The sequence below is a fragment of the Phyllostomus hastatus genome, unplaced genomic scaffold (assembly GCF_019186645.2).
Source record: "Phyllostomus hastatus isolate PE091 unplaced genomic scaffold, TTU_PhHast_1.1 phas_contig_17, whole genome shotgun sequence".
In the NCBI taxonomy this organism is placed as follows: Eukaryota; Metazoa; Chordata; class Mammalia; order Chiroptera; family Phyllostomidae; genus Phyllostomus; species Phyllostomus hastatus.
The window spans coordinates 3,399,999-3,419,216 of record NW_025333664.1 but is presented as its reverse complement, the minus strand read 5'-3'; the positions used below and the strand labels follow the sequence as shown (position 1 = coordinate 3,419,216).

The following is a 19,218-nucleotide window of genomic DNA, read 5'->3' as shown; positions in this document are numbered from 1 at the left end:
TTCGATTATATCTGATTCATTAGATTCTGCGCGCCCTGAGGGCAGTGGCCGGCAACTCCACAGGCACGTAGTAGGACCTCGGAAAACTTCCGGATGCTCCGTCCCCTGAGGCGGACCCCACCCCAAGGCCTTTCCCAGAGCCCTGGGCGCGGCTGGGCGGGGCCCGGACTACGCTTCCCGGCGGCCCCTGCGCGCCAGGGGCGGGGAGGGGGCGGGCCCCAGGCGGGCGGGGGGTGGAGCCGGCTACAAAGCCCGGGGGCGGGCGCCCGGGCGCAGAGTGCCCGCAGCGCCGGCAGGAGCGCAGCGCGTCTCATCGCGGTGCGCACTGCTGGAACGGCCCGCGAGTGGACGGGCCCGGAGGCACCGCTGCTGCCTTGCCCGCTCCTTGTCGCTGCCCATGAGCGGATCCCCACGCGACCCGGGTCCCTAGGCCGCGGGGCGCCCCCGATGCTGCTGCAGCCCGCGCCGTGCGCCCCGAGCGCGGGCTTCCCGCGGCCCCCGGCCGCCCCCGGCGCCATGCACGGCTCGCAGAAGGACACCACGTTCACCAAGATCTTCGTGGGCGGCCTGCCATACCATACCACCGACGCCTCGCTCAGGAAGTACTTCGAGGGCTTCGGGGACATTGAGGAGGCCGTGGTCATCACCGACCGCCAGACGGGCAAGTCCCGCGGCTACGGCTTCGTAAGTGGCCCAGAGGCTGGGCGCGCACCCCAAACTGCACTTATCTTGGCCCCGGGCGCTGAGTCAACTGGCAGGCGCACGCCCAGCCACTCCGCGGCCGCCCGGGGCGCCTTCGGCTGGCGCTGGCACCTGCTGCCCCCTCTCGGGCTCCGGGGACGACGGTTCACGTTCCAGCCGGTCCCGCCCCCCCATCCTTCGGCTGGGTCAGCCTTCTCCCGCCCCACGCCCGGTTTAAAAGGGAGATCCTCTGGTTTCGATTGGAACTTGTAAGTTTGTGGAGAGCTGGTGGGGTCAGATGACTACTCTCAGGACCTCATGGAGCAACCAGCTAGTGAGGAGCAGGGGCTTCGGAGCCCTTAGCGCGCCCCCCCCCCCGTGTTTTCCAACAACCCCTTCTGCCGCTACAGATAAACATCAGTTTAAAAAGCGGCTTGAAACCAGTCTCTTTCCAACTACAGTGTCTCCAAACCTCTTCTGTGAGAAAAGTCACAGGCCCCTGCCTCCCTTGGGAGAAGGGAGGGTGCTCGGTCTCCCCTGGGGATTGTTTCTGCCCTTGAAGTCAAGGCTTCCTAGTACTTGAACTTGGGAGGGAGGGGCTTGAATCCCGGGGGCAGCTTTGTGGGAGGGCGGGGGGGCTGGGGTCTGAGGGGTGGGGGAAGTGGGCACCCGGGCCAGGGCAGAGCCCATGGATGCGTCTGCTCCTCCAGGTGACCATGGTGGACCGGGCGGCCGCCGAGCGGGCTTGCAAAGACCCGAACCCCAACATCGACGGCCGCAAAGCCAATGTCAACCTGGCCTATCTGGGTGCCAAGCCGAGGAGCCTGCATTCGGGTAGGAGGCCGTTTCCCTTCCCCGGCTCTGCTTGGCTGCTATATTCAGCATTGGGATCTGTGTAGGGGAACACCCCCGCCCCCACCCGCCCCAGGAGTGCCAGTCGGCTGTCATGTGCTTGCAGAGCCGTCACAGGGCAGTCATTCCCCAGCTTGGGAGCTGGGCCCCTTCACCTAGCTGCGTGTGCCAGTGGCACAGGGCGACGAGGGTGCGTCACCCAGTTGTCAGCTGTCCTCTGACGGGAGGGAGGACGTTGGTCTCCGGGACCTGAGGTGGGGAGGACGAAAGCCTACAGGCTGCTGTCCCCCAGGTCCCTTGGGCTGCTCTGCTGGGAGCTTTGGGGTTCGTGTGGGGGTGGCCTGGGGTGGAGAGAGGAAGCCCATTTTCCCTTGTGGTTAGACTGGCGTGGCTGTGCGGTGCCGCCGCCCTGGGTGAGCCCTGCCCCTAACGGGCCTCTCGTTGTAGGCTTCGCCATCGGCGTGCAGCAGCTGCATCCCACCTTGATCCAGCGGACGTACGGGTGAGTGGGGTGGCGGGCCGGGGACGGGCCGGGGGGCCCCCAGGGTGGGCGCCCACACCTCACTCCAGGACTGCCAGCCCTGTTGCTTTGGTTGTGCCCTGAGGTGTCCAGGGAACGCTCACTCCAACTTTTCAGAAGCGGTGGTTTGGTTTTGGGGGCTGGGGCGGGGCGGGGACAAGCTGGGAGAACTGAGAGAAGGCAGCCGGCGTTTCTCCGCCCCTGGCAGAGGCCCCGCAGCAGAGGGAGGTGAGGAGCGTGGGCTCGGGAGCCTGAGGCCTGGGGTTCAAACGTCTCTGGCTTCCCGCTCTCTAGTTGTGTGACCTCTGGCAGCTGACACAGGTGTCTCTGCCTCTGTGTCCTCACCCGCGGAGTGGGGACCGTAACCGTAACCGTACCCCCGATTTCTGTGAGTGCAGACCTCAGGTGGCAGGTGGGCGCTCTGGAAGGGTCGCCGACATTCTTAGGGACCGGCGGGCCGGGCCCTTGTCAGGGAGCCTCTCTGTCCTGCTCCCGCGCCCGGCAGATGGTGGCAGCAGGTCGCGCCAGCCGGGGTCCGGCCGCTGTGCGAGCTGGAGCAGGTGAGCGGGGATCGGGGCCAGATGTCCCCAGCCCCGGCCGGCTGGCCTCTGTGCCTTTTGTCTGACGTGCTCTGGAGAAGCGTGTCCCACCCTCCCGTGTCCAGAAAAGGCCCCTCTTTCCTTGCCTTTTTTTTTTTTTTAAACATCTAATAGGGCCCGGCAGCTGCTTGGGGAAAGACGGGCAGGCCTCGGGGGCACAAAGGACCCGCCGTGCGCTCCTGCCGCCCGGCCCGTGATTGATGTGGCGTGCGCCCCAGAGCCGGGGGCTTGTCGTCGCGGTGGGGGGTGGCTCCTTGCAGGGGGCGGGGAGGACAGTCCGTTATAAAACAGGCTGCTGGTTTTAGAACATGGCACTTCTCCAGCTATTAGAGACCAGTCTCGGGCGCCAGGGTCGAGGCCCAGTGGGAGGAGCATTCTGGCTCGCGGGGCCGCGTGGACCAAGGGCCTCGGAGCAGGGGTGGCGCCAGGCTCGGGGGCACCGACTGGCCAGGTCAGCCAGGTGACCGAGGAACTGCCCCAGGCCGGCGACTCAGGGTCGCCTGCACGGTGCGGTGGCTTCGGCGTGCATGGCTCGTGTGTGAGCTCAGCGCCGGTCTGTCTTCTGGGGGTGGGGAGCCTGGAGGGTGGCTGGGAGCAGGTGGTCCTGGGTTTCCTTCTCACCGGGGCTCTGTGTCACAGTGTCTGCAGCTGTCTGGGAAGGGGTGTGGGGATACCCCAGTCCTGACATCGCCCCAGGCTCTTCCTCTCTGGGGTTCAGGCCCCATAAGGAGGGTGTTCCTGGTTTTCACAGCCCTGGCCGTGTTCTCCGGGGCCACACCAGGTGCCCAGGGGCAGGGCCGGCTGCACAAAGATAAGGGTGTGAGCTTCCAGCACAAGCAGCTCTTCCTGTTTGAAATGTAACAATACCTCCCCCACCATCTCGGCTGCCTTTGAGACTCTAGCAACTGGCAGTGCTTGGCCCCTGGAGCCTGCAGACCCGGGTTCGAATCCTGACCCTGTCACTTGCCGGCTGGGCCCGTCTTGGCAGGTGATATGGTGTCCTCCTCTTGAGCCTCAAGTTTTATCTTCCGACACAGCGTCGGTGCAGGGGGCTGGGTGGCCCTGTGCCTGCCACGCCTCTCCCTCTGTCCCCGAGACCACCCACTGAGGCTGGATGGGGAAACAGACAACGGAAGGTTACCAGCCCGTCTGGCGTGGCTGGAGGGGCAGGATCCGTGCCCGGGCTGGCTGGCTCTGGAACCCACACTCTCAACCACTGCTCTGTGGGGCGGGGGGTGACGGGGACACCCCGATCGTGCCTCGGGGTCCCCAGAGCATCACCCACGTGAAGGCAATTGCGGGGGTGGGTCACAGTTTTTACTGCTGTGCGTCCCCCACTCAGGCGACACTGTTGTGTAACTCCGTCTGCCAGCCGGTCATCTAACACCTGGGTCAGGGAAGAGGCCTCCCGCTGCTAACTGGTTGCCAAGGGGTGGAGACGCAAACAGGGACAAGGGGTCAGAGGGACTGTCCCGCAGTCGGGCGGTGGACTGGAGCCTCTTGGAACCTCGCCGCCTCCCTCCTGGCCTTGCTGAGGTCCAGGCTTGGGTGGGGCCCGTGGGTGCACTGCCGCAGAGGGGTGGCCGGCCGGGCCGCCCGGGTCAGCTGTCCTCTCCCAGCGCCCGCCTGCTGGGCCGGGGAGTTGGGCTGTCAGCGTCCCCTTTGTCTTTGTGAACAATCGGGCCGGGCCTGACTCAGCGGTCGGGTTTGTCGGCCCCCGGTGGGCAGTGAGGCCGGGCCTGCCGCTGGCGGAGGGCGCCGTGCGAGCTCTGGGTGGGAGCCAGGTGACCCCTCTCCTGCCCGGCCTGCCTTTCCGGGACGTCCTGGCCCCTCGCACGGCCCGGACAGCTCTCAGGGACCCCCGCCCCGCTCTGGGAGAGGCCACTGCCGGGAGCGCTCGCCTGGCCGGGTCGTAAAGGTCAGTGTGGGAGGAGTCCCCGGAGAAGTTTGCACTTGGGGCTTTTTGCTTGGATTCTCCTCCTCCTGCTGTTCTTGTTTTTAAGTGGATGGACGTGTTCAGGACCTGGCTCGGCTGACTGTGCATTTCCATCCTGTAACCCCGTGGGGGGCCCCTCCCTGAGGCTTGGTGTCCTTGGCAGGTGACAGGTGTCTCCAAGGGAGGAGACGGTGGCGGCCACGGACCGCCCAGCCGAGAGGCCCCTCGCTGGCCGGCGGAACGCGAGCAGGCCGCAGGCGGGACGGGAGGCAGAGCCGTCTGGAGCGGGCTGTGTCCAGGCAGAGCTGGGGCCTCGCCCGGAAGGGGCGTCCCGGCATCACGGGGCGCCCGTTCACACCCAGGCCGGGCTGCGCTCGGGGCCCGTCCTGCGGTTATTTTTGAAGGGCCAGCTGCTTCTCCGGGCACAGCTGACCCATGCCATTCTTAAAGGGGGTGTGCTCGGGCTCCACGCCCATTTACTGTGAGCCCCGCTGCGTGCCAGGCCTGGGGCCAGGCCCCTGGGGCGCCCAGATGACAAGATGGGGTCCCGGGGCTGCTTCGCTGTCAGGTGCGCCGGTGGCTGGAGCAAAGGCCCCGGGGTCTGCCTGGGTTCGAGGCAGGGCCCAGCCCTCTCTGTCTGGGCCCCCTCCCCAGCTGGGTGGTGGGCACACCTCGCAGGGCTGACCGGGTGCTGTGTGCAGAGCCGTCGGTCGGGGTCTGGCCCACGGGAGGACCTGGGGTTTGGCCGGCCGTGAGGGTCGCACAGCAGTCCGGGTCAGGGTCTGTCACTCCCCCACCTGTGCGGGCCTCGGCGAGGGGAACCGTGCTCGGCTCTCGCAGAGTGGGGTGGGGGCCCAAGCCGGGGGCTCCTTCGCCCTGGTTCCTTCCTCGGGGGCCCAGCTCCTCCCCACTGGCCAGCCCTTGGACACACTCTGACCCCCTGCGACAGACAGCACCGTGGGGCCCTCTCACACGGACCGTGTGGCCTGCAGTGTCTGTGCGAACGTCCCCAGCGCCCGCGCCGAGGCCCAGGCCGTGCGAGAACATGCCCAGGGGTCTGAGCGGAAGCGCCCAGGCCACCAGGGCAGGAGAGGGGCCGGGCGTGATAGGAAGGTGTGGGGTCCACAGGCCTGGGCGGAATCCTTCGTTCACTGAGTTTGTGTTGAGCACCTGCTATGTGCCGGGCCGTGCGCCTGGGCTATTTTGAGTAAGAAAGACACAGTCCCCTTCACAGGGCACCTCCTTTCTAGCGGGGTCGCCAGACTGTTGCGGAGCCACCGGTGTGCGCGGGGGCCGGAGAGCGGGTGCCACGTGAGACAGAGCGGGCGGTTCTCATGGGGGTGGGACAGCCCTGCACGGTGACCGTCATGGTGCACGGGGGGGGGGGGGGTGTGTGCATGTGACACGGTGCCGGGCTTACCCGCCAGGACCCATCAGAAAATGGTGAGATCCAGCCACGCCTGACACCGGTCGGTAGCCATGTGCCGGTGGTTCCCGGTGTTAGTAACGCTCTGGGTTGTGAGACGTCATCTTTGGGGGACCTCTCCATGCTGTCTTTGCACCTTCTTGGGAGTCTGTCACTGTTTTATAACGTGCAGTAGGTAAAGCTGGGGGGTGCCGCGCAGTGCCTGAGGGGGTGGGCGCCCTGAGGGCACGGCAGGAAGTGAGCTCAGCGCCAGAGGCTGTGGGCGCTGGGAGGAGGTGGGCGCCCTCCCCCACCTCCACCGTGGGGCGTCACGTGGCTTGTTTTTACTTTCAGGGTGTCTGGGGTGATCAGCACTTCCTGTTTGTCACTCGCTGGAGCACAGTGGGGGTGGCGAGGCGGGTGGCCCGTGCACACCTGCTGTTTGTCCCTGTCTGCCGCGGGAACAGAAGCCGGCCTCCGAGAGGTCCCCGGCTCCGCTCCTGGCCCTGCTGGCCCTTCTCGGGCTGGAGAGCCTTGTGGGGAGTGCATGGGGGGCCCTCAGACCCAGGGCAGGGCCAGACCGCAGACAGATGCTGAGGCAGGCAGCTAAAACCCCCCGGGGGTGCCCCCGCTTTAGGTGGCAGGGGGGTGGGCCCCCAGCTGGGTATGGAGTCTGGGGGCCCCTTTTTCACCTGTTCCAGCCCTTGTCCCCATGACTTTCTTGGTCGAGCCTCAGTTTCCCCATCTGCCAGGTGGACCTGACAAGGGGTAGGGGGGGACATCGGATCACTCCCCCTCCCCCTGCCCCTCCCCCCCCCGGGGGCCGGAAGGAAGCGGTGTGTTCCTCTAGCAGTCCATTCAGCAGACACGTGCTTGCGGTGGGCCAGGCTCAGGACGCCGCGTGGGGACGCGAGGACACCCGACCCCGCGGTGTGATCGCAGGGTGGCCCTGGGGAGGGGACCCTGCAGACGGACAAGGGGATGACCGTGGCTCCAGCGGCCACAGGCGCTGTGTGCGGGGGAAAGGTGGGAGGCGGGGGGGGGGTGCAGGGCCCAGCAGGCGGCCTTGCTCGCGGGGCAGCAGTGGGGCGCAGGCGGGCGGTGGGGTTCTACTCTGAGTGGCTTGGGGCCCAGGTGGGCCCTGACGGAGGAGGGCCAGGTCACTGGCGTCTTTTAAGAGTCCCTCTGGCTGCTGGGCGGGCTGGGCTGCCAGGCTAGCGTGGAGGCCCCGCCTGGGGACAGATCCCTAATCCCGGTTCGAGGCCTGTGGCTGCCCCACCCGCGCTGGGGCGAGAAGGGGGGACTCTGGATGCTTTTTAAGGAATGTGTCACAGAAGGAGGCATCTTCCTAAGAAGCTTCCAGCGCTTTGGGCCTGAGCAGATGGTCTGGCCAGCGGGGGGAGGCCGGTGTGGGGTGCACGTTCGGGGCAGGAGCAGGTTCCGGTGGACACGCCGTGTCGGGCAGGGCCGAGTCCCGGGTCCCCGGGGGGGCGTCTCACCTGCCCCGGGTCCGGCCGCCCCCCCCCCACTCGCCTGTGGTCTGGTGGCCCCAGAGAGCCCGGGGGTTCCCGAGAGGCCCCTGTGGCCTGGTCTCCCTGTGGCCTGTGCAGGGCCCGTTCCCAGGGCGGCGGGGCGTGGGGGGGCCCCCTCCGCTGCCCCCAAAGCCTCGAGTCCCGCCTCCAGCCGCTGGGTGTCTCCTGCGCAGTGGGCAGAAACCTCCAGAGAGCAGAACAGTGAAACCGACCCATCGCCTTTTTTATTCTTTTTATTTTTGGGGGCAGCTTTGCATTCAGAAGCGGACCCCCGGGGCTGCAGCTGAACTGGCTCCACCGGGGGTTTTGCTCTGAGTGTGCGGAGGTGCGGTCGGCCGCGTCCTGGGCGCCGGCAGCCCCTGGCCCTTGTCCGCACCCCTCCCCCGCCTGGGAGCGTGTGGGCCATGCTGCTCAGGGCCCCGGACACGTGCCTTCTGAGGGGCCTTTGAGGACCGCCCCCTGGGGCCTCTGCCGGGCTCTGGGGCACACCCTTCATTTGCAGAGGTGGCAGCTGAGGCCGGAGAGGGCCGGGGGACCGGACAGGCTCCGCCAGCAGGGAGGGACTCGGGCTTCTCGCCTCTGGACGCCCGGTCTCCTCCGATGGGCCGAGCCGGCTGGGGTGCCCTTGGCTGAGCGCTGTTATCTCTGAGTGTGTGGGCCTGGGCGGAGACTCGGCCTGTCCCTGCTCAGCGGGGGTGCTGGATGGCTGCCTGGGCCGCCCAGGACCCCGGAGCCAGTCGGGCTCGAGGTCAGCTCCAGTCCCTGTGCCTCCAGCGTGGTCCAGCAGCACCCCGTGGCCCTCCGGGGCCTGCTGGGCCACGTGGGGGCATGGGTGGATGGAGGCGGGGGAGGGCAGGGGACGGAAGGATGGGGCACCTAGAGGTGGGGTGGGCGTGGCTTCAGGGGAGGGAACCAGGGCAGGGAGTCCCTGAGGGGCTGGCCAGAGTGGGGCCAGGCCTGTGCCCTTTTCCGAGGCCTGAGGATCAGGCGTGAGGAGCCCGGCGGCGGCGTCCTGACCGTCCGGAGAGCAGGCAGAGAGTCAAGGAACCTTCTGGGCACAAGCTCCCTGTTCCCTGGCGCCGGGGAGTCGGGGCCTCTGCCTGTGGCGATGTGCCGGCCTGGGGGTGCGGGCGGGGGAACCCGGGGAGGGGGGGGCTGCCCTCGGACGGGGCGGGCTGCCGAGTGGCCGGGTGTCCTTTCTCACAGAAGAGCTCAGGGCGCCCGGGTGTCCGTGCACAGGTGGGTGCCCAGCGCACCCCGAGCTCCCCGCCTGGCCTCCTTCCCAGCCCCCCGAGTGGGCGCCCCTGGCTGTGAGGGTGGCGAGAAGCCCTTGTATTTGTTTGCCCTTCACTGTGCAGCCTGTGGCAGGGTCCTGCCCTCGGGCGGAGCTGGGGGACTCTCCGTGGGGTCCGTCCCGAGAACTGCAGGGTGCTAGCAGCGCCCCTGGCCCGTACCCAGTGGAAGCCCGGGGCACGCCGGTGTGACGGCCAGAACTGACCCGGGCATGGCCGTGTCCCCTGAGGGGCAGAGACACACTGGCTGAGGACCACTGCCCCACTGGGGGGTCCCGGCTCTCACCTCGAACCCTGAGGTCGGCCTCCGTGACCCCTGTTTTACAGACACACGCCGCTGCCCTGGGGAGGGCCCTGCCATTTTTAAACTTTTATGTAAAAGATTTTTTAATTTACTTTTAGAGAGAGGGAAAAGGAGGGAGAAAGACAAGGAGAAAAACATCCATGTGTGGTTGTCTCTGTTGTGTCCCGTACTGAGGACCTGGCCCACCACCCAGGCACGTGCCCTGACTGGGAATCGAACCGACGACCCTGTGGTTTGTAGTCTGGCGCTCAGTCCGCTGAGCCGCACCAGCCAGGGCCTCCCTGTGACTTTGACCCGAGTCCGGGTGCACACGCCTGTCTTGAGGTCCAGTCTCTGTGGACACACCGAGCTTCTTGCAGACGCAGCACCACCAGGGGCTGCCACGTCTTGGGGCGAGGCTCTTGGCACCTGGGCTGCCCTCCCACCTGGGTGGACCCCAGGTGGGTCCGGGTTCGCTGGCCCCCGCCTGCAGACAGCCCTCGTGGGCACAGGCACTGGGCGGCGGACGGACCGGGGCAGACTCTGCTTTGCCGTGCCCTCGGGCCGGGGGCCTCTCTGGGCCTCAGTTTCCGTCGCTCAGAAATGGGGGAGCAGCAGCATCTGTGAAATAGCTGTGAAAAGCTTTGTACGTCACCTCGGGGTTTTCATACTGAGTGTCGAGGGTGGCCGAGCACCTGGGGGAACAGGTGACTAGATGCGGACAGTACCCCCAGGGACAGGAAGCAGGCCCCCCTCCTCCCCAACTGGTGCACCCTCCTGGTGCCTGAGCGGCCCCCAGCAGGGCAGAGCTCGGGTGTGGCCAGACCTTGGGCCAGGTGTGGCCAGGAGGCTGTCCCTGGTGAAGCCCCGGCACCTGTGCTGGGCGGACAGCGCACAGCCCCGGCCCGGGCGGCCGTTCCCGAGGGCCTGTGTGCGTGCGAGGATCTCTGCCGGGCTCTCGGCTGCGGGGCCCTGGCCCCTGCCCGACTTCGGTCTGCAGGGGGATCCGTGTTTTTAGCAAATGCGTGGCGGGCAGTGGTGTCTGGGGTGGGGCTGCCCGTGCTTGGAGAAGTTCTGGCCTCAGAGCTGCCAGGACCTCAAGTTAAAGAGTGTCCCCGGTTCTGGAAGCTGGGTGTGGGTGCACGCGGTGCGGGGCCCCTCACCGATGGTGCCTGGGGGCGGCATGGTAGGCGCTGTCCCATGACACAGTTTGTCCCGTTTATTTGTTCCTTCCCCGGGGGTCCCCTGGACCACCAGAGCCCCTCGGCTGTCTTGGGGGGGCGTGTGCCTGGGGGCTGTTGCACTCCTCCAATTGGTCATGTGAGACCCAGCGGGCGAGACAGGCCACGGCGCCCCAGCCCTGTGCAGTCGCCCCCTCCTCCAGGAAGCCTCCCTTGAACACCCTGGGAGTCCCAGGTCTGGTCATGGGCTGGGGTGTGTGTGTGTGTGTGTGACCTCTACCCCCCCTGGAGTCCAGGCCCCACGAGGCCAGGGTTTGCGCAGCCCTCGGAACACCGTGTCCTGGCCCAGAGCACACCCTCGACAGGTGAGAAGGCTGTGCCCCAGCCCCTGAGGCTGAGGTGGGACTTGAACCCAGGCCCACCTCTGCTCAAGGCTCTGTTTCCCATGGGGAAGGCCCTCGGAGGGGTGGCCGGCAGAGGCTTCTGAACAGATGGGGGAGCAGGCATCATGGCCCCCAGCCAGGGCCTCCTGACGGGAAACTGCGAACGATCGCCCGTGTGGGCGCAGGAGCTGGCTGATGCTGGCGTGGGTGCGTTGCCGTGGCAGCCGCTGGGGTGCTGCTCCCTAGGAGGGCCAGTGGTCAGAGGGAGCTGGGGGCCCTCCGGCGCGGAGCCGGGTGCGCCCCAGTCCCCCGTCTGCCAGGTGCTTGCTGCTCGGTCCGCTGCGCACCACCCTCCCTCACCTCGGCTCTGCCCATGCCTGGCCCAGCCAGCAGGGGCCCCGCCGTGGGGTGGGGGTGGGGGGGCCTTACCCGTATGTCTGACTGTGGTGAAGTCACGCCAACCTGGGTCTGTCACTCAAAGGTGTCAGGCGTGTTCACGAAGGTGTGCAGCACAGCCGGTGTGGAATTCGGGGTTCACCCTCAGCCCCAGACACGCCCGAGCACTCCCCTCCGGCTGCCCGAAGCCCCGGCCGTCTGACCACTCCCCCGTGTGGACGCTGCACGTGGATGGGACCCTGTGGGCTGGCCAGTGTCGCTCAGCACGGTGTCGGGGCACGTGCCCCAGTGTGGCCCCTGTCCCTCTCTTTCGGTGGCTGAGTGCCAGCCCGTGGCCCGGACCCTCCACTGCCCGTTTATCCTCAGCGGTGGGCGGACCCTGGGCCGTCGTGGGTCCCGCTCTTTAGCCCTCTCGGTGCCCGTGAGGGTGCTCGCACGCCCACCCGGGGTATTCAGACCCACGCGGGGCCCTGAAGCTCTTCTCTGTGCTTCTAAACGTAACGCCGGGCGGAGCTGCTGCCCACTTGCGGGCCCATGGAAATGGGTCGTGTTTCATGCGCCCCAGCTTCACCTGTCTGTCCTCAGCTCGCATGCGCGCACATGCATTTGTTTTTCTGGCACAGACGGCATCACCATGTAGGGCAAATATCTCTGTTTTGCGTGAACAGCATCTCTGTTCTGTGTGGTTCTTGCTCCTGACGGCGTGGTGCGGGGAGGGGCTCGGGCTGAGTGTGGGCCTCGTCCCCCCGTCGTGTGCGGTGGGGTCTGGAGGGGCATCCGAGGGCCCCCGGCGTGACGCTCAGGTCTCCGCGGTTTTCCACGGAGGCCGCGGCTGCCGCTGTGATGCACTGAGCACATGCATCCGTCTCTGCCCTGGAGAGGACTCCCTGTGGGTGCTGGGGGTGGCCTGCCCCGGGGGACAGCGCGCATGGTCTCGGCGGCCCACTTACTGTCCAGTTGCTCTGCAGACAGCTGCCCGTTTCTGCCCCTGCCAGGGGACGAGGCCCCCAGGGACCTCCTCCTTTTTCTTTCAAAGCAGCCTCTCTGGGGCAGGAGCAGGGGCAGGGATCCTGGGCCCATGGTACAGGAGTGGGAGGAAGTTGGGGTCCCCATCCTGTGTGATTTGTGCTGGTGTGAGGAAGGGGGAGGAGATGCCCATGGCCGCGGTGTCTCCCCCATGGGGTTCCTCTGTGCCCAGTGGGCTGTGAGGCCCAGAGAGGCTGAGCCACTTACCCAGGGCAGCCCAGCGGCTGGTCGGCAGGGCGGACAGATGCTGCTGCCGCCTCCCTGCGCCTTGGGCTCCCGTTTGCGCACACAGGAGTCGATCCCCGCCTGGAGGGTGTGCGCTGGCACCTGGACCTGCAGGGTGGGACCGGTGTGGCGGTTAGTTAAGAGGGTCTGGGAGTCTCAGCCGCCACCCTCCTCCCTGAGGCCTCAGCATCGGCTTTCCTGCCATCACCGCTGCACGGTTTTTCTGCGTCAGTTACGTGCTCGCCCACTCGGCGTACATTGGGCCCCTGCTGGCGGCCGGGACGGGCTGGCGGTGGACAGAATGAGCGTTCTCTGGGGAGCAAGGGCTCTGGGTGGGGAGTCGGACGTGGAGAGTCAGCGGGCTGCGAAGGGTGTCCTCGGGTGGGTGGCAGATGCTGGGAAGATGAGCAGGGAAGCATGGGGACAGGGCGGCCCTTGTGGGCCGGTGGCCCGGGCACTCACGAGGGGACCTGTGCTCAAAAGGGCCCTCGCTGGCTTTGACGTCAGCTGTCACCGTCTTGAGATGCTTAATCACTTTCAGACCTGGTTCCCCAGTCGCATCGGCAGTCCCGTGGGGTGCAGGGCCGGGAGGGGTGCCTGGGGAGGACCCGCTGAGGAGAGGACGTTCTTGTGCAGCCAGTGCTCCCACCTGCGCAGGCTTGACGTGTTCAAGCCTCAGGAAGCGAGACCCGGGCCGGGAACACAGCAGCGCCCTGCTCTCCCTCTGGGCCCCGCCCCGGAGCCAGCGTGGCGCCTGACCCTCAAACCCCCCGTTTGGCTCCACAGGTTGACCCCCCACTACATCTACCCACAAGCCATCGTCCAGCCCAGCGTGGTGATCCCGGCCACCCCCATGCCCTCGCTGTCCTCGCCCTACATCGAGTACACGCCCGCCAGCCCGGCCTACGCGCAGTACGCGCCGGCCGCCTACGACCAGTATCCCTACGCCGCCTCGCCCGCCTCGCCCGCCAGCTTCCTGAGCTACAGCTACCCAGCCGCGCTGCCCCCGAGCCTCGCGGCCCCCGCGGGCACCGCCTTCGTGCAGTACCAGCCCCCGCAGCTGCAGCCCGACAGGATGCAGTGAGGCCGCTGCCCTGCCCGCGGCCTGCCGCCCACACGTCCACCCGGCCAGCGGCCGGCAGAGCTGGGGCTGCATACCGGCACCTGTGCTTCTGGGGACCCCCAGGACCCCTGCCTGCACCCTGGATGGCCCAGAAGCCGCTTCCCTCCAAACCCAGGACCCGCCCTGCGTCCAGGGAGGACTTTAAGACAGAGAAGGAGCAAGAGTTCCAGAAGACGTAAGCCAGACCTCCCAGCGCGTACAGCCTGCCGCCTCCCTTCACCTGCGCCCCCTCCCCGAGCTCCGGGCTGAGGGGCCCCGCCTCCCCCCACCCAGCACCCGGCAAGGCCACGCCCACTCGCTGCAGACCCCGGCTGCCCTGCGGGCTCTGCAGGGACTTTGTCCTGCTCAAAGATGCCTTACTCCAGGGAAACCTACATGAGTGGTGTGAATTGACTGTTTGTTGTCACTCCATCTGCACAAGCTGTGAACGCGGGAGAAGGTGTGTGACCACCGCCTCGTGGGATTCTCACTTCCGGCGGTGGCCCAGGGTGGCTCCCGCGAGCCCCTGAGGCTCCCGGGGCAGCAGGGCCACCGGCCATGGCCGCGTCCTTGGCCCTCGGAGCACTGAGACCTTGTTTCTTACTGTGGCCTTTTTGCTACTAAAGATGATCCAGAATTCCAGTTTATTTTTTCAGTGGAGGCTCCCGCCACCGAGAAACCAGAACCTGTTTTTGACTTTGAGATGCTCCCTGCTGTCCGTGGCTCCGCCCAAGGAGACGGGGACAGTAGTTGTGTGGGGAAAAGTCTCCTGTCGCTCGAGCACCAGGAGCGCCTTGGAGGGTGGACGTCTCCAGACCAGAGGTCTTCCTCGGCGACAGTAAGTCGTCTCAGAAGCTTGTCCCCGCCCCTGCAGCCCCTGCAGGGGACGGAGAGAGTGGGGCCCTAGGTGATGCTGGCCGAGGGGCTGGACACAGCGTCCCCGCCCGCTCCCCGTGTCCCTGGCTGCACATCGGCCGGCGCTGAGACCAGCCCGGCGTGTCCTGCCCGCCACGGGGCCTGGGGCGGCTGGGGAGGCGAGAATTCCAGCGCGCGGTGACGGGGCTCCCGGGGGGCCCTGCCCCGCCTTGCAGGAGGAGGGAGGGAGGGTGGGTGAGGGGGCAGCCTGGCTGAGGGGGCTTGGGGGGGGCGGGCAGAATGTTGGGGGGCGCTGGGGGTATTCCTTCGGACCTACCTCAGGGACTCGGGAGGCCCCGGGGCGGGCTGACGCCTGGGAGAGTCGAGGCCCCGGAAATACAGGTAGCTAATGTTATTATAATATTTTTATTAGAATGTTCAGATTATAAAAATAAAACTTGTTTTCTTTAAAGAGAAAGTTGGCCTGTAGTTTTTCTCCTGACGTGGGGGCCCTCGGTCCCTCCCCACCAAAGTCATCACGGGCAGGCCCCAGGCCACACGTGTGAAGGACCGGAAAACCCCGCCCCCCAGGTGCTTCCCCACTCAGCGGTCTGCCCGGAGCCCCAGGGGAGAGCCCACTGGCTCAGAGCAGGCCTGGGGGCGGGGCCCAGTGTTGTGATTGGCAGCTCCAGCAGAACCCCGTGGAGTAACATGGGCAAGCTCCCCAAGAGAAAGGAGGGAGGCGAGTAAGGGCTGCTGCCAGGAGGCAGGTGGCCATGCAGCTTCCCTAGGGGTGCTGGCAGCCAGCGGGGGGTGCAAGGTCAAGGTCACAGAATTAGGAAGGGGGGCGTTGATCTGGGGCTGAGGGTCTGCAGTCTGGGGATGGACCTGGCATCTCCTGGAATTCAGCTGGAGCCCCGACTCAGCACTGGGGCAATCAGGAGGGCTTCAGAGAGGAGGTGTTAAGGCTGGAAGGTATATCAATTCACTGCTCCTTTTTGTCAACTGCTTATTCGTTCGTTCCTGGGCCTGTGCACATGCTCGCATGCAGGGCACTGGGGAGAGCCATGGGCAGGCCATGTGGTGGGGGAGCGGCAGCAAACATGCAAATGGCATGATCTCAGACACCCACCACACTGTGAAGGAGCTGTCCCAGGGTGGGAGAGAATGCCTGGGTTCTCAGCAGAGGAGACAGCCAGTGCAAAGGCGCTGGGGTAGGTGCCCAGACCCAGCGGGTCTGGAGGGCGGCTGGAGAAGGAGCGGCACGGTGAAAGAGGGAGGAGGCGAGCTCTAGGGAGAGGCTGGTGGTTGCGGGGGAGACGGCAGAGACCCCGAGGGAGGTGTGAGCATGGCCTGGCCTGGGAGGAGCAGGTGCCGCCGGCAGGCCCAGTGCGGCATGCCAGGTTCAGTTGGTGGGAAGTCCCCTGAACCTGGGGGAGGGGAGGGCGCCACAGCTGGGACAGGCACGGGAGGCAGCTGGGCAGTGCGCGACCAGGGGCTCCAGGGGGTCCAGGGGGGATGGAGTGAGAGCCCCTGGTGAGATGGTCAGTCTGAGCAAGGCTCAGAGGTCCTGGGTATGACCTCCTTGGGGCCTGTCACTCTTCAAGCCCCAGGCTTGGGCCCCATCACATGCAGCCTGTCCCCTTTCTCGTGCACTCACCTCCCACACAGTGGCCCTCACACCCGCAGTCCCCGAGCTCAGAGCCTTCTGGGACTCCACGTCATCCTCACAGGGAAAGCCGGAGCTGTCACTGGCCTAGGCACCCACCCCTGGCATGGCTCACCCCAGGGCCTTTGCACTTGCTATGGAATCCTAGTCTCCCTGCATCTAGTGCTGTGCCAGGCACAGCTGGAAACCGTGTGACCTGCGAACATTCTGAACTTGACTCAGCCCCCAGAGTGTGGACAGCAGCGGTTTCTAGGGGAGGACATGGGTGGGAGTTGTGGGGCCAGCTGTTGCTATCAGAGTGCGCTGGGCGGCTCTGGGCCGGGAGAGGCTGCGGCCCTGTGGAGAGAGGGGACAGAGAGCACAATCAACACCGTGTCCACGAGGGACTCCCAGAGAGGCCAGCCTGGCAGAGCTGGGCACTTGGGTCTGACCCCACCGGAAGCTCCGCCGACAACTCCACGTGGTCAGCCCTTTGCAGGGAGGTGGGGTCACCCTGATGCAGGGAGGGGACTTGGGTGGACCTGGGCTCTTCCCTGCACCATTTCGGGGACCCCCAGGGGGCCCCCTCAGGCCTTTTCCAGTCACTTTGACTTTGAGATTTGTAAATCCCCCCTTTCTGGGGTCCAGGGCTCCCCATCTCTGCCCATAGAAGGGTCAGGTATCCCGGGGTCAAGCCAAGTGAGACCCTGCTGGGCAGGGTTCCCCTTCCTTACCAGGGACCCCCGCTGTCCCTCCCTTCCCGCCCCTCCCCACCTGCCCCCTCCCGCCAGCTGGGTTTTAGTTCGCAAACACAGGCAAGGGGTGAGAGCCGGGAGGTCCTCCTGGGGCTCAGCACAGACATTTGTGGAGACTGATAAGGGTTTGGGGGAGGGGGTGCGGGTGCCGCCAGGGTTATCTGGGAGCGCACTCTCCGCCAGCCCGTTTCCTGTGGCTATCAGCCCGCCGCAGCCCCCGGGACAGCCCTGGAGGCCTCACGAAACATCCTCGGGGGGCCCAGAATGGGGGCCTCCGGAGGGCGGCGAACCCAGGAGAGAGTCTCAAGTCCCCCTTCGCGTGTGTGGCAGGCCGCCACCAGTCGCTGCATCGGTCGTGGTGGGGGACAAGAATGACCGCAGGGCTCCATCCGGGGCAGACACTGCGCCACGTGTCTTTCAGGGTGGTCTCCGCGGCCCTCGATGGGGGGCACTCTGGGTCCCCTTGCGCAGATGGACGAACTGGGACGCCCGGGAGTGGAGCTCCGTTCCCCGTGCTCCAGGGAGAGGCGGGGCCGGTGGCCACCACGCAGGGCCCAGAGGGAGACCCAGCAAGTAATTGGGGGTGGAGGTGAGAAACCACTCTTAATTCCCGTGAAACCCACCCAGGGCCCCTCCTGGGGGCGAAGGACCCTGTGTTTCCAGTCACATGAGACGGTCACCCCCCCACCTCCACCCCCGCTCCCTGTGTTGGTCTAAGGCTGTCGCCACAGTTCCAGAACCTGCGAACACTGACATTTCTTGGATGCTTTCTGTGGCTTTCGGCCTGGTCCTTCCCCGGACACTCCCAGCAGCCCACAGGAGGCTGACTGGGCCCGGTTCACCACAGACGGGAAAGCCCAGGCTGGGAGGTTCAGCCCCGTGGCAGGGTGACACAGTGGGGCTGGATCCCAGAGACTGGAACCTGGAGGCCGGGCGGGGGCAGGGCTCCGGCCTCCCCACCCCCACCCAGTTCTCCACACCCCCCCCCTCACCCCGAGGCCCCATCACGTCCTTTCTCAGGCTGCTGAGTCACACTTGTGTTTGTCCCCCAGAGACGTAAACACCAATCCGGGAACCCCCTGGGGTTGGGGACCGTCCAGATACAGTGGAAATAGCAAAGCAGCTGCCCAGCGGCGTGACCTGGGGCTGGGTGCCTGCCCGGGGCACGGCGTGGGCGGGCACCCAACCTCCTGCGGGGGGCCGATAAGTGCCCAGCTCTGCTTATCTGCAGCGCCTCCCCCCGCCTGCTCTACCCCAAACCTTTGTGCACATTGGGGTGCACAGTGGCCTGGGGAGCAAGGGTGGGGCGAACCCCCCCAAAGGCCAGCCCACCAGACAGCTGAGCCGGAGGCATCGGACAACTCAGAGCTCTGGGGGGGCCTCTTGCCGGCTCCCCTGTTCCCTGGCCCCCCGAGGGAGGTGTTTTTAGAGACGTTAAAGGTGTTTTCTTTCTAGATTATAAAGTTAACACTGTTGGGAGACAAACTTCAAAATAAAGGAACTGTATTTAAATAGCCTCCGTGTGCGGGTCAGAACAGCAGGGCGGACCCAGACCAGACTATGGGAGAGTTTCCGTTGTCTCCGCGCAGCCCCGTCCTGCCTGCCGCTGAGCAGAGACGGCGGGGAAAGTGACGTGGGGCGGGGCCTTCGGTGGGGCAGGTGTGGGGACACGGTCCCAGTGCCACCGGGGAGGGGGGCTGTTTTCTGCGTCCGTCACCTTGCCTATGGTGGTCTTCTGGGGGACCCTGCTGGGCCTGAGCTGGGTGGGGTCCAGAGGCGGCCATTCTTTTTTTTTTTTATCCTCACCTGAGGACGTGCTTACTGATGTCAGAGAGAGGGGAAGGGAGGGGGAGAGAGAAAGGGAGAAACATCAGTTGAGAGAGAAACACCCATCGCTCGCCAGTTGTGCGCGCCCTGACTGGGAACCGAACCTGCAGCCTAGGTATGCGTGCCCCGACTGGGAACCGAACCTGCAGCCTAGGTATGTGCCCCGACTGGGAACCGAACCTGCAGGCTAGGTATGTGCCCCGACTGGGAACCGAACCTGCAGCCTAGGTATGCGTGCCCCGACTGGGAACTGAACTTGCAGCCTAGGTATGTGCCCCGACTGGGAATCAAACCCTTGTTGTTTCAGTTTACGGGACAACACTCCAACCAGCCGCGCTCCAGCAGCGAGGGGAGGGTGCAGAGGCTGTCTGTGCCTCCTTCAGGCCCTGGTCTGCGGTGACCCGCTCCGTCCTCTGGCACGGGGACGCAGAACCTGCCGCTGCTCCCCCTGGCAGGGAAGCCTGTCTGGCATCCCGCTGCCCGGGGATAACACCCCAGCCTTCGCCGCGGCCTCCAGACCGGGGTGAACCGGCCTGGCACCTCTCTCGAGGAGCGCCCTCCACTTGGTGTGCCTTCCTGCCGACAGCCGTGCCGTGTACCCGCCCCTGCCGCCCTCCCTCCCGCTGCGCCCTGCTCGCCCGCTGCCTTCAGAGCCCCTGCTGGCGTTTGTCCTTCCTGGAGCGTTTATGGGTCCCCCGGCACCCTGGCTGTGAGCCGGGG

General features: G+C 66.4%; 1 protein-coding gene across 1 annotated transcript; it reads left to right on the top strand.

The window, feature by feature from the left end:
- The first annotated feature begins 278 nt into the window (after nucleotides 1-278).
- Nucleotides 279-14,506, top strand: RBM38 (RNA binding motif protein 38). Its single transcript, XM_045833674.1, has 4 exons — nucleotides 279-684; nucleotides 1,392-1,515; nucleotides 1,981-2,035; nucleotides 13,098-14,506. The coding sequence occupies exons 1-4, from the start codon at nucleotides 448-450 to the stop codon at nucleotides 13,393-13,395; spliced, it is 714 nt and encodes a 237-aa protein (XP_045689630.1). The 5' UTR covers nucleotides 279-447; the 3' UTR covers nucleotides 13,396-14,506.
- The last annotated feature ends 4,712 nt before the right edge of the window (nucleotides 14,507-19,218 follow it).

Excerpts from the sequence above, each read along its gene's own strand:
- RBM38 (XM_045833674.1), top strand. The coding sequence starts at position 448 with ATGCTGCTGCAGCCCGCGCCGTGCGCCCCGAGCGCGGGCTTCCCGCGG. Across the intron at positions 1,516-1,980 it reads GCCGAGGAGCCTGCATTCGG|GCTTCGCCATCGGCGTGCAG; the intron begins GTAGGAGGCCGT and ends CTCTCGTTGTAG. Across the intron at positions 2,036-13,097 it reads TTGATCCAGCGGACGTACGG|GTTGACCCCCCACTACATCT; the intron begins GTGAGTGGGGTG and ends TTGGCTCCACAG.